Here is a 13,090-nt window from a genome sequence, read left to right on the forward strand (position 1 = left end):
TTCCAGTTCATGAAACTTGACTCTTCAAATTCCTTCACTAAAGAATCCTCTCTTTCTTTACATCCCCCCAGTTTCTAAAACTGGTGCAATACTGCATATTAGGAGTTACTCTGTAAATATTTGATGACTTGATTCTGTTTGATACTTGCCTCTTTTCTATGATTAGGTGTTTTTCTGACTTACAAGTTCATTGCCTACTGCCAAGGTACAGTAGGCTAAAAATTAAATGTTTCTTCATAGCCCGGAAATATTCAGCAATGCATAGTTCTCTACAGTGAACATCTATTATGAATGGTTTTAATGATTTACCATCCTAGTAACATATGAATAAAATGAACCAGAGATGTTAGATATATTTCCTCTGTTATCATGTAAAAGAGCGAGTAGAATCTCAGAGAAATATATATTAAATGCTCCATAAATGGCCTATTCCCAAATAGCCGTATTATGAGTTTTGATGTCTACCAGGTTTACTAAAGAGCATTTTAATTAGGAAATATGAGATTTGGTTATAAAATTGATAATGCTGGGGATCGTTTTTTTAAAAGACAACCAACCAAACAACATTATATAAAGACAAGAGACAGGCCTTTCCATTTGCCATTTAAAACATAGATTCCATTAACAATAGCTTACCTTATTGTGTACTTATTCTGTGCTAGGGCTATGCATTCATCATTTCACTTAATGAACCCCCCATGAGGGATCCTTTAAAGAAAGTACTATGTATTACTTATTCCTGTTTTGCTATTGAAAAGGTTAGTAGAACTTTCTGCATTGACGGAAATGTCCTATATCTGCACTATTCATTTTGGCAGTCATTATCCCCCTGAAGTTATTAACTATTTGAAATATGACTATTCTAACTAAAGAACTAAATTTTTAATTTAATTGTAATTAAATTAAAATAGCACCATGAGGCTAGTGGCTATTATATTGGACAGCACAGCTCTAGAATTTTCCTAAAATGGTCTTGATCACTACACCATACCTCTCCAGTTCAACTCTCCAAACCAAAGTACATAATAGGAAAAGAAGTAATTAGGAAATATTAGCATTGTAAATTACATGGAGTCATAGTATTAAAAGCAGTCTGATTAGCCAGGGATAGAGATGTGATCTCTGTCCCATGGAAACCTAAAAGATTCTTGCTCTCTTATACCCAGCAAAGGGGCAGCCACACAGCAGTAGACATTTGTCTAAAATTCTTAATTCTGTTATCTTTTCTTTCTGTGAAATTACCCTCATTCATATGTAGCATCATTCTCCTTTTATACCCTTAGTCCTTGAGCTCACTGATGCCCTAAGAGTAAAGGTAGGCAAGAATTCCCATTTCTCTGTGAGTGGTTTGGCCAGCACTCTGAATGCTTCCTGATCCTGGCTTTGTAACTGGCTGCCTATGTGTCTTTGGTTGATTACTTTGTCCATTTTGGGCCTCAGATTTTCTCATCTCAAAATAAGGGAATTGAATTAAACGTATAGGTTCCTCCTAGATGTAAAAATTCCGTATATAATTTTTCTAATGGCCAAGATCCTATAACTGTATGGAGATGCAGTAGTTTTCTTAGTAAATTTCTGTATTATTAAAATTATATATGTAAACCCCCAAATTTCTTAAAAACAAAACAAGAAATGCTAGAAAGCTGTGCAGCTCTTCAAGTCTTTCGAATAGCTCTGTTTCTCCCTCTTTCATGCTCCTTTTGTGAATGGGTGGCTTCACTTTTCCATAGGATACAAATCAGAAGCCTGCATTCCTTATGATCCTTCATTTGTAGCAGTGGATGGAAGTGATTTCTATACCCAGAAATCTCAGTAAATTAATTGTCGCATTGAAATAATATGTTTATTTAACATGTGATGGCAGTGGAAGCCTTGAAAGCAAATTACAAAGTTTGAAATGTTATTTTAGAAACATAAGTTATTGTTTGTTAATATGCATACGTATAAATGATTTTGATGTTTTACCTTTATGCTCATTTTAAAAATAACAAATATTCCATTAAGTTCAACTAGTTCATTTAAAGGCAAAGAAATTCAGTTGACACATGTTTGAAGTAAAATATCGGTTGTGTAAAGCAATGTTTTGAACCTGTAAGTTTATCACATGATCTGTATAATTTATCTGTCTCTCCCTGAAGTGCACACCACTGCTCTTCAACCTGTAACATGTGTTCGAATCACCTGTAGGGCTTTCAAAGAGTTTCAAAGTATTTGAATGAAATATTAGACCTAGTGAATCAGTCTTAGGGAATGAGGCTCTGAACGCAGATGCTGAAAGGCTCCCTGGGTTATTCTTATTCATTCCGGAAGTTAAAGAACCAAACACCCTGAAAGTTCTTGACAAGAAAAGAGATGGCCTATTTATTAATTGGGCTTATATACCAACATGAAACCTAGCCTTATAATCATATTATAAATTTCTGTTGTTCTTTCAGAAGTTAACATTGATTAGCATTTATGTTTGGATGATGGCAATTCATCACTCAAAAACATTCAACTAACTCACTGTCTTGCCATTACTAAGAATTTAATGTAAAAAATGTGATACAGAGGTGTCTGGGTGGCTTAGTCAGTTAAAGGTCAGCCGTCCACTGAGGTCATGATCCCAGGGTCCTGAGATCAAGCCCCGCATAGGGCTCCCTGCTCAGCAGGGAGCCTGCTTCTTCCTCTCCCCCCCCCACTCATGCTCTCTCTCTCAAATAAATAAAATCTTTAAAAAAAATGTGATACAATATATAGGAACCCTAAGAAAGAAAAGTACTTGATTTCTTTACTTAATCTTGTTCTTGAAAGAATTTGTGGTTTATGAAAATTAAATGTTCTAATTTTCTTTCATTCTTAAATCAGTAAAACTCTAATAATCATTTGTCAGTATTTTGAGAATATAAAACTTCATTTTATTGAAAAATGTTTTAAATCTTCAAATTGTTATTCACCAAAGTTACCATCATCTGTTATTGCTCATGTTATGTTTTCTCCTAGATTTTAAAATAATTTTTAATTTCGTTCATTTATATAAGCAACATATAATTACACATTACTGAATATATTTTTATGATAATTATCTTAAATGTAAATTTGAGTATATTTTCCTGGATTTTCCAAGTCATTACACCAATAATATTCATAGTATATGACACATGCATTCTAGATAATATATATTTTGCTTCTATTATTATTATTATTGACAGTTATCCTCCAGGAACATTTTTTAAGACCCATATTTGTATGCGTTAAAAATGCATTGGGCTGGGAGAATTTAGGTAGAGACACTGCTGAGAAAGAAAGCGTGGGGCTCCTGGGTGGCTCAGTCAGTTAAGCGTCTGCCTTCGGCTCAAGTCATGATCCTGGGGTTCTGGGATCGAGCCCCGCATCGGGCTCCCTGCTCCGTGGGAAGCCTGCTTCTCCCTCTCCCACTCCCCCTGCTTGTGTTCCCTCTCTTCGCTGTGTCTCTCTCTGTCAAATAAATAAATAAAATCTTAAAAAAAAAAAAAAAAGCTTGTAATTAAAAAAAAAAAAAGAAAGCATGAGAAAGGAACACCTGCTCTTAGCCACGTTAGCCTGGAGGTGACGTAGTTCATTTCCATTATAAGACCTCACCTGTCTTTGAGAGAGTCTGGGAAATGCTGCCTAGGTATATTCTCCAAAGAAAAAGAGAAAGGGTTTTAAAGGTGAACACATAGTGATCTCTGTGACAGGCCTCTCTCTGTCATGAACAAACTGTAGGACTCTTGGCAAGGCACTTAATCTCCTAGGCTTTAGTTCTCTTGACTCTAAAGATCCAGTGACTTTTTCTTTTTTGGGAAGGTTATTAGATGTTTATATTAAGAATATTGTCTTAAGATACAGTGAGGATTGAATCAATAAAGTATCTGTCAGAATCATAATCCCTAAAAGTAAATGTGACAAGAATTGAGAACTAAGTTATGGCATTGTTGGTAGTTAATTGCACAGCCAATGGATGTTGATTACAAGTGATCCTGGGGGGTGCAGGGAGGGGTGGACTTAGGACTTAGTTCCTAGTAGTAACCTTTTCATTTTTTCACCATTTCCATCAGTAAATCATAAGAAAACAAAAAACTCATACTTTTCAAATTCTAATTTGGAAATTGCAAATAATTTCTAGATACCTAGGTTAGGTCATCACATTTCTTTTATCTGTAATATAAGTTATAGGTCATCTGGGCTTTTGAAGACTGACTAGAGAATCAAATGAATAATTTATAACATTGTTTTTATGACCGTGTACAGTTGACCCTTGAACAATGCGGGAGTTAGGGATACCAGACCCCACACTCAAAAATCCACATAGAACTTTTGACTCCCCCAAACTTAACTAGTAATAGCCTGCTCTTGACTGCAAACCTTACACATAACATAAACAGTCAATTAACACATTTTGTATGTTATATGTATTATATACTATATTCTTACAAAAAAGTGAGGTAGAATAAAGAAAATGTTATAAAGACTAATATGAGGAAGAAAAAATACATTTTTAAAACTGCATTATGTTTATTGTAAAAAATCTGCGTATTAAGGGGACCCCCAAATTCAAAGAAAAAGAGAGCCCATGTTGGTCAAAGGTCAGCTGTGTTTAATATTCCAAATAGTTATCCTGTAAATGAACTGTGGACTGTAACCCATTTTTAAGTAAAGGATGGCTTGAATTTTTGTCTCTAAAATAGTTTAATTGCCTTCCTGCTTTCAAAGAATGATCTCGAATACCTTAAATATAATGTTAAGAGATATACTATCATTATGAATATAGCTTGGCTCTTTTTCAACAGAGAAATTATGTTGACCGGCAAAAAGATCTCAAAAACAGACACTGCAAAGAATATATATAGTTATTAACTACCAGATGTCACATTCACTCACAGTATTTACAAGACGTATGATTTGAGCCATCATTGAATTTAAAAGACAAAAATGATGAATGACTACACGTTACTATTGACTGGTAGCAGTGATGACTTCCATTACATTTAAAGGTTTTTAAAGGACTTGATAGAAAAGATCTTTTCAATGTGATAGTAATATTTCAAAAGGTGTGTTCTCTTTCTTGTCAGGACTTCCAACAGTAGTGAGACGTTATCATCCTGCCATACTATGGAGCCATGTTCATCAGATGAATTTTTCCAAGCCCTTAATCATGCTGAGCAAACATTTAAAAAGATGGAAAACTATTTAAGACACAAACAGTTATGTGATGTAATTCTAGTTGCTGGTGATCGCAGAATTCCAGCTCATAGGTAATTGTTTTCTAAATCTCTGTATGTGAGAAGTATTTCCTTACTAATCTGTTATGTATGTTGAGATAATTTGTTCCAACTAACTATTCCATATGCTTTTAGGAAGGGGTATCTTTCATGGGATTTCTGCAAAGAAAACAGTGCATGTGAAATTATTATACATTAAATGACCCCAAAAGGGTCACTTTCCCTCGGCAGAAACACAAAAACAAAACACACTAGCCTCAGACCAGTCAGTATTGTTTGGCAAAGATTTCAGCTACTACGAGCAGCTTTTCTCCTAAATTCTACCTATTAAATAAGTAAACTCAACGGTAATTAGAGCTGTGAGTATTTAGAAGCAAAAAAGCTAGTGGAATGAAATGGCAAAAATGGAAGAGTCTTAAAATAGCGACATCTATCCCAACTTCTATTTGCTGACCTCCAAAAAATAGGAAAAGCAGTGATGTTAGGGAACAAAAACCTTTAACACAAATGAAGTACTATTTTTTGAAATAAGAAAAGAGAGATGTTTAATAAAGAACAATTCATTATGTTTCCTTTGATAATTCTGTGTTCAGTTGTCCTGTGTTAATCACTATTATGACCCCAAAAGGTTTTTTTTTTTTTTTTTTAATGCTTTTAAAAACTAATTAACACTCCGTCCCAAAGGTTTTCTTAAACGTTCCAAAGCGGAAGTGAAATCATTGGGAAAAATGGGCTTGGTCTTAGTTTCCAATGATTCAATGGGCATACATTTATTGAGATGCTACTAGATACTGTGACAAAAAGTCCGTGTTATGAGCATGGGTTTACTGGAAAAGATACCTCAACCTGCATGTCACAGAGACATCTGAAATTCTGTTTTTCCAAAACAGAGCTCATTACCTTCCCTTCCACTTACGTGTAAACTCACCGTCTCCCTCAGTGCCAGAAACTGCCAACTGGTCTCCCTGCTTTCACTCTTTCCCCCCTACATTCTATTTGCTGCACAGCTACCCGAGTGATCCTTTAAAATAGAACTCAGATCCAGTCACTCCTGTGATCTAACTTTTCAGTGACTCCTATCCCAGGTTATGAAAGCCCACTGGGCCGTGTGATGGCCATTGCCATCTGATGTTCTGTCCTTGATCCCTCTGCTTGAGCCACTCAGCCCGCGTGGTCCTTGTATGTGCCAGACATGCTGCTCCTGCCTTTGGGTTTTTGCATTGGCTAAAACCTGCGAAACCTGCTAAAACCATTCCTTCTGCCCGAATGCTGTTCCCAGATACCTGTATGACTAATTCCTGCACCTCCTTCAAGTCTTTGCCCAAACGCCACTTTCCAGTCAGACCACTTATTTAAACCCCCTGCCTATTCCTCATTTGCCCTTATCCTACTTTTTCCCCTTAGCACTTCCCATTCTTAATGTACTCTAGAATTTATTTGTGCTGTTAATTATTCATCTCCCTCCCCTCTAGAATGTAAGACTCCCTTAGAGAAGGGATCTTTTGTCTCTTATTTATACTGATGATAGCTCAAGTACCTAGAACAGTGCCCTGTCCTTATTAGGTGTGAATGTCTTTAATGAGTAAGTGAATAAATGGGCAATTCTCAGAAGAAACCTGAATGACCAATAACCATTTAAAAAGATCTTCAGTCTCGCTAGCAATCAGGGAAATGAAAATTAAAACAACAATGAGATGCCATTTAACACCTTGCAGATGGCGAAAAATTTTAACATCTGACAATGTTGTGGGAAAATGTTCTCTCTCATACAGTGCTAGTGGGGGTCTAAATTGGCACAGCACTTTGGAGAGCAGCCTGGCAAACCTAGGACACGGCAGTGTGCTCCCGAGGAGGGAGGAGAATGGAAGTAGAGAGGAACACAGAGGGAGCTTCAACGATTATCGGTTTCTATTTCTTAAAATAAATAAATAAATAAAGCGAATCTATATAAATGTGCTGACATGGAAAGATCTCCAAGACGTCAAAAAAAAAAATGCACATTTCAAAATATATATTTATAACCTGTTTTTTTTCATATCTGGCCATCAAAAATCTGGTCAGAGATGTACCTAATATATAATACTGTACTATTATACAAATAGTTTTGTGGTGTTATAACAAAAATATTATCATTTGGTAATAAAATGTGAACATTATAATAATAATAAATCACAAAAGTTAAAAACAACCTGCTAAAACCATTCTCAAATTTCTCCCATATATCTACTACTACTACAATTAAATTAAAAGAAAAAAACACTTAGGTTATTTCCAAAAGTGATAAACAGAAAGTAACCTTTATATTTTTTTTCCCTTTTTTTATATAGTCAGTTTAATGCTGTGGGCTTTAGCTTTTTGTCTGGATGTTATAAAGTGATATTTGAGTAATGAATGGGTAAATCATTTACCTCAGCAGAAAATTTTCAGTAATGGTAATTTATTATTCCAAGGAAAGAACTAGAGCATAAAGCAATTTGTCAAACTTAAAATGCATTTCCCGGTACCACGCACTTTTTGTGGGTAACAAATTAAAAAAAAAAAAGGGAGAGAGAGGAGAGAGAGAAGCAGCGTTTGTTAATGAACATCAACCTTAAGGCAGTCACTGATTTTTTTTTTCCTCTGATATGTTCTCAGGTTGGTGCTCTCCTCGGTCTCAGACTATTTTGCTGCCATGTTTACTAATGATGTCAGGGAAGCAAGACAAGAAGAAATAAAAATGGAAGGTGTTGAACCGAATTCACTGTGGTCCTTGATTCAGTACGCATATACAGGTAATAAATCTGAAAATGTAAATCTAAAACCTCTTAAAATTATGGTGCATTATGAGATTTCAGATTTCTGCTTTTAGGAAAGCCTGCCACAGCTAACAGGGAATTCTGCTATTGGAATCACCACCGCTGGTGATACCTTTATAAAAGGTTGAAATCTTTATATTAGAATCTTTAAAATGGTGGTCATAATTAAGCCTATGATTGGTATTTTTAAATGTTAATATAATTAGATGAATTATATAATGTTTTTAAGTTATTGCATTTAAAATTTGAGCGTTATATATAATAGATATGCTACTTAATTAAAGCATCATTTAAAAATTCTGAAAAGAAGCCATTCGTTTTTTATTTTAATAAAAGTCACAAAGAGCTAATAAGGTTTTTTCATAGTTAGTACTTTTTTTCTCTTTGGACTGTCTAAAACCATCTAGAATTCATATACAGAGCTCTTGCTTAGAATTATTACTGTTAACACTGATTGTTTTATAAGTTAAAGTTAATATAGTTCTATGGTTAATGGAATTTCTTTTTATCATTAAGGCCGCCTTGAATTAAAAGAAGATAATATTGAGTGCCTGCTGTCTACAGCTTGCCTCCTTCAGCTTTCACAGGTTGTGGAAGCTTGCTGTAAGTTTTTAATGAAACAGCTTCACCCATCCAACTGCCTTGGAATCCGTTCTTTTGCTGATGCCCAGGGTTGTACAGATTTGCATAAAGTGGCTCACAATTATACCATGGTATGTATTTTCTGAGAAGCAGAAAGGCATATGCTCTACCTCATTCCTTCTTGTTGCAGGTTTATCTCCATGGTGCTGTTTTCCCCTGGCTCTGCCACACGTCCTGAGGTTCAGGTTCACCGTCTACTGCATGATATTTTCATTGAGTTATAAGGGGAAAACACCAAGTAATATTTCTCCTGGATCTATGAGTCAAGCCTGAAGTTATTACAGTCACTAAGAAGCAGAGCAGTGGCCTAGGACTGTTCTAGTCAAGATTTTCAGATCGGCTGCTTTTTAAAGCAGGATTTCCCTGGCGTTTTTCTCTGTAGCACTTGGATGAATTTTCACGGATGGAAATTGGTGACCGTGATTGGGGGGTATTGGTGCAGTACAGATGATAGGATGAAAGGGAGGCTTTTTATTAAAGGTAAATCTGATTATATGTAAGAAGCGTTTTTAGCTGTGTAGAAAGATCTTATGAATTGTAGCAAATTATGTGCTCAAAATAAATCGCAGAGGAGGTTCTCATTCAGACATCAGAGGATAATGGATACAGACTGATCTAGGACAGCAAGAAAAGAAGAGCATGTTGAAGGCATTTTGTTAGGACCAGGCCCCCCCCCCCCCCCCCCCCCCGCCCAGTCTTCATAGTACAGGCATTTGGGGAAGGGAGGATATTTGGATTTTTAAGGAATGACCATCTTGTCACACTGTGGCAGTTAGGTCTTCATAGCTGGGCAGAGATTGAAGACTGTTACTTTGTATCCTGCAGTTAGGGCAATACAGCTCCTAAGAGAAGAAAGAATGTGAACATTCACACACACTTACGCTAGTTATCCATATTACTGAGTTTATCAACATGAAGAAGATGTTTTTGTCTACCTTCTCCTCCATCCTTCCACTGAGTTGGTTTGTCTGTGAAGGGATTGACAAATACTTCAGAAATCTTTCACTACAGAAATAGAGATTTTAGAACAATGATAAGAACAGGGGTTTACAGCTATTGGGAAGAATAATTCTACCTACTTCGTAAGCTCGGTATGAGGATTAAATGAGTTAATAGGAGTGTAGCACTGAAAATAGTGATTGACACATAGTATACCCAGTCAATAAATGATATCCTCATCATCGTCACCATCATTGTACCATCATTGCTCTATTCAACACATTAGGGATTGATGTGAGTGAACAAAAGCACTCAGACAAAAGTGCAACCCTTATGATTTGTATTCGCCCCTGTGGTATCATCACTTCTCAGGAATGTTTCTTGTTTATCAGTTAATCAGTCACAGAGATTGTGTGACAAGGCAATACTATACAGAACTGGCATCTTCTAAATTAAGTCCCATGGAAGATTTTTCCCCACCTCCATCTTTATCTTTCCCTTGCAGATTTCTCATTTTAACCTTAAACCTCAGGTTCAAATAATTTTGGGAGTAAGATGACTATAAATAAAATAAAACGGGTTTCTTTTCTTCATAATCAGTTCATCATTTAAGTAATATCTCTTTCCTAGGAAGGAGTTTGATTCACATGAAAACACTTGTATGCATTTAGGTCACTCCTGTTGTTTATAGTAGAGGCACAGTGGCTGCTAAGACATAATGGCTTAGACATAAATTAAACTTAAATTGGCTCTTTTTTTTAATTAAAGTTGGCATGCAGTGTTATTTTAGTTTCAGGTGTACAACATAGTGACTCAACAATTCTATACATTATGCAGTTCTTACCATGAGAATTGTAGTTACTTTGTGTCACCATACAGAGTTATTACAATATTATTGATTCAGCTCAATGTTTTTAAAGCTATTTTCACAGCCAATTAGTTGGATAGTTTTTTGTTTTTTTTTTCTCAAGGCTATTATTTGACATTATTCAGTTTCAACAGACAGGTGAAATTTAATTCTAATAACAATAAGTCATTTAGAGGCAGATTGTCTGATTTCAATTGTTGCTATGGGAACTCAATGAAAATGTATAGCAAAATTCAGTCTTCAATTTAAATAAATCCCTCAGTAATTTCATTTGCTTGGAAACTAATTCCAAATGGAGAAAGGGCATAATGCTAGCAAGTATTTGGTAGCATGATAGCTTTTTATATCACAAAATAGATTTTTTTTAAAGTTTTTATTTTAATGCCAGTTAGTTAACATACAGTGTTATATTAGTTTCAGGTGTACAATATAGTGATTCAACAATTCCATATGTTACCCGGCGCTCATCACAACAACACAAAATAGATTTAAAATCCGAAGTAAGCATAATGCCACATAGTCAATTCAGTTGTCACAATCAGTAAATGGTGCACGTACTTGGAATGTTCACTCATCCTCTATGAATACAGGTAGGAAAGGATGAGGAGTTCCTTCTTGTAATCTGGAAACTTGTTCTCACTCTGACTGACACTCAGTGTGACCTGGCACGAGTCCTTTAACCTCTACCAAAAAGTCTAACTAACGTTGGGTGTATCATTACAAATATTTAATGGCATTATGGATTTGTGAAATAAATATAAGCATTTAGTTTTAAATTTTTGAATTTTGTTTCTCGACCTAGAAAAAACACTGAATTCTGCTAAAATACCCGCTGTAAAACCAAATACTTTTGAAAAGCACTTTGTGTTTAACCTTGTGTTCAGTAGTCTTTCCATAAGTTGTTGAGAGACTCAATTTTCACTTAAAATGAATTGTACTAGAATGGAATGGGCATGGTTCTAAAATAGAAAATCAATCAATCAATAATAATAATATATATAATCGTCCTTTTCTACTTGATGAATTAATACCATTGCATTGGTAATGCCATTAATACCATTTGAAAGTAAAGCAGTAGTTATTATATCAGTATGGTGTAAATGTTGATTGTACTGTACACTACCTTTGAGCAATTAGAAATGTGTATTATTTTGATTTCTTAGAATCTTACCTAACATTATGTAATAAATGTATTTCCATGTATCGATGTGATCTTTGTTTTTGAAATTTTTAATGCCTGCTTAATAGCCCATTGAGTTACAACCCCCTATAGCTGGACCTTTAGGCTAATTCCCATTTTGTACTATTATAAATAATAATATAGAGAAGCATCATTAGAGAAGCATCAGCTTTTTTTTTTTCCTCTTGTGAATTATTTATTAAGGATTAAACTGCTAGTAGGATAACTGGGTTGAGAGCTTCAACATTTTTATAGCTCTTGCAATGTGTTACCAGATCGTTTTATAATGTCAGTATACAATTGAGTAGAACAGTTTGCTTGAAGCCAACATCGAGGTTTTATTAAAATATATTTCTGAAAATGATAATCAGTCATTTAAAATAGATACATTTGGGCATCTTTAGCAAATCATGATGAATTGAAGCAATTGAATTTAGTTAATTATTCATGTATGGTTTCCTGTTAAGAATTTCTAAGAAAGGAATGTCAACCCAAGATATATTTTAGATCAGTACCTAATTTGGGTTACTGCAAGCTACAGGGAACATATAATTCTCGTTTTAATGTAGAAGATAGTTGCTGGTAATCCTTATCTCTAGCTCTAATTTAAATGGCCCTACCTATTTCACTTAAACCGTGTATGCTGAGACAGCCACAACACAGTAGGAAGTATAAGAAAAACATTAAGGGACAATATGCGTAGCATTTGCATTTATATTATAGCTAAGTAAACAATCCATGCATTAAGACTTGTAACCTTGCAAACCAGATAGTAAATTTCCCATCTCTTTGGACTGTTTAGCATAATATCCTAGTAAAGATCATTATCTCACAGCTGAAGTCATTTCTGTCTCCCATTTTAAATGATAAGGAGCCTGATTCTAGTATGTGGCTGCAACTGAATTATCTTCAGTCCAAGGTCCTGGAGTCCCAGTGCATTCATTCTATGTCAGTGCTTTTGCTTTGGCTCTTTTTCTTTGAGACCAAAAGAACCTCATACATATATCAGATTCGAAGTTGTTTTTTTTTCCTTTTTTTAAAATTATGTTATGTTAATCACCATACATTACATTGTTAGTTTTTGATGTAGTGTTCCATGATTCATTGTTTGCGTATAACACCCAGTGCTCCATGCAGTACGTGCCCTCTTTAATACCCATCACCAGGCTAACCCATTCGAAGTTTTTAAAACAGACCTAAAATCCTGGGTAGTCTTATGAATTACATTAAAACACTCTTGAAGGCCAATCAGAGCCAGGATAGCCATAAGGATGTAGTCTTCCCAGAAGTCTGAGAAGACTTCTGTGGTACAGAACGGTCTTGGGAAATCCAGCCAGCCTGACTGACAGCCATTTCTGGGTAAGAGAAATAATTTCATGGCTCACCCAGGTATCTGGCTGCACTGTAAGCCAAAGTCTTCAGCAACCACAAATGTAACCTAACT

The 13,090-nt window shown here is 35.2% G+C and overlaps 1 protein-coding gene across 5 annotated transcripts in view; it reads left to right on the forward strand.

Annotated features, from left to right (window-relative positions):
• The window catches only part of KLHL5 (kelch like family member 5), an 84,599-nt gene that overhangs the window by 28,261 nt on the left and 43,248 nt on the right, over positions 1–13,090 (forward strand). For all 5 annotated transcript variants that reach the window (XM_032400206.1, XM_032400203.1, XM_032400205.1 and 2 more), the window contains 3 exons: positions 5,073–5,255; positions 7,857–7,993; positions 8,534–8,730. In XM_032400206.1, coding sequence (XP_032256097.1) covers positions 5,113–5,255; positions 7,857–7,993; positions 8,534–8,730 — 477 coding nt within the window. In that variant the 5' untranslated portion in view covers positions 5,073–5,112. The remainder of the gene's footprint in view (positions 1–5,072; positions 5,256–7,856; positions 7,994–8,533; positions 8,731–13,090) is intronic.

Source organism: Phoca vitulina, unplaced genomic scaffold (assembly GCF_004348235.1).
Source record: "Phoca vitulina isolate PV1807 unplaced genomic scaffold, GSC_HSeal_1.0 scaffold3, whole genome shotgun sequence".
NCBI classification, from domain to species: domain Eukaryota; kingdom Metazoa; phylum Chordata; class Mammalia; order Carnivora; family Phocidae; genus Phoca; species Phoca vitulina.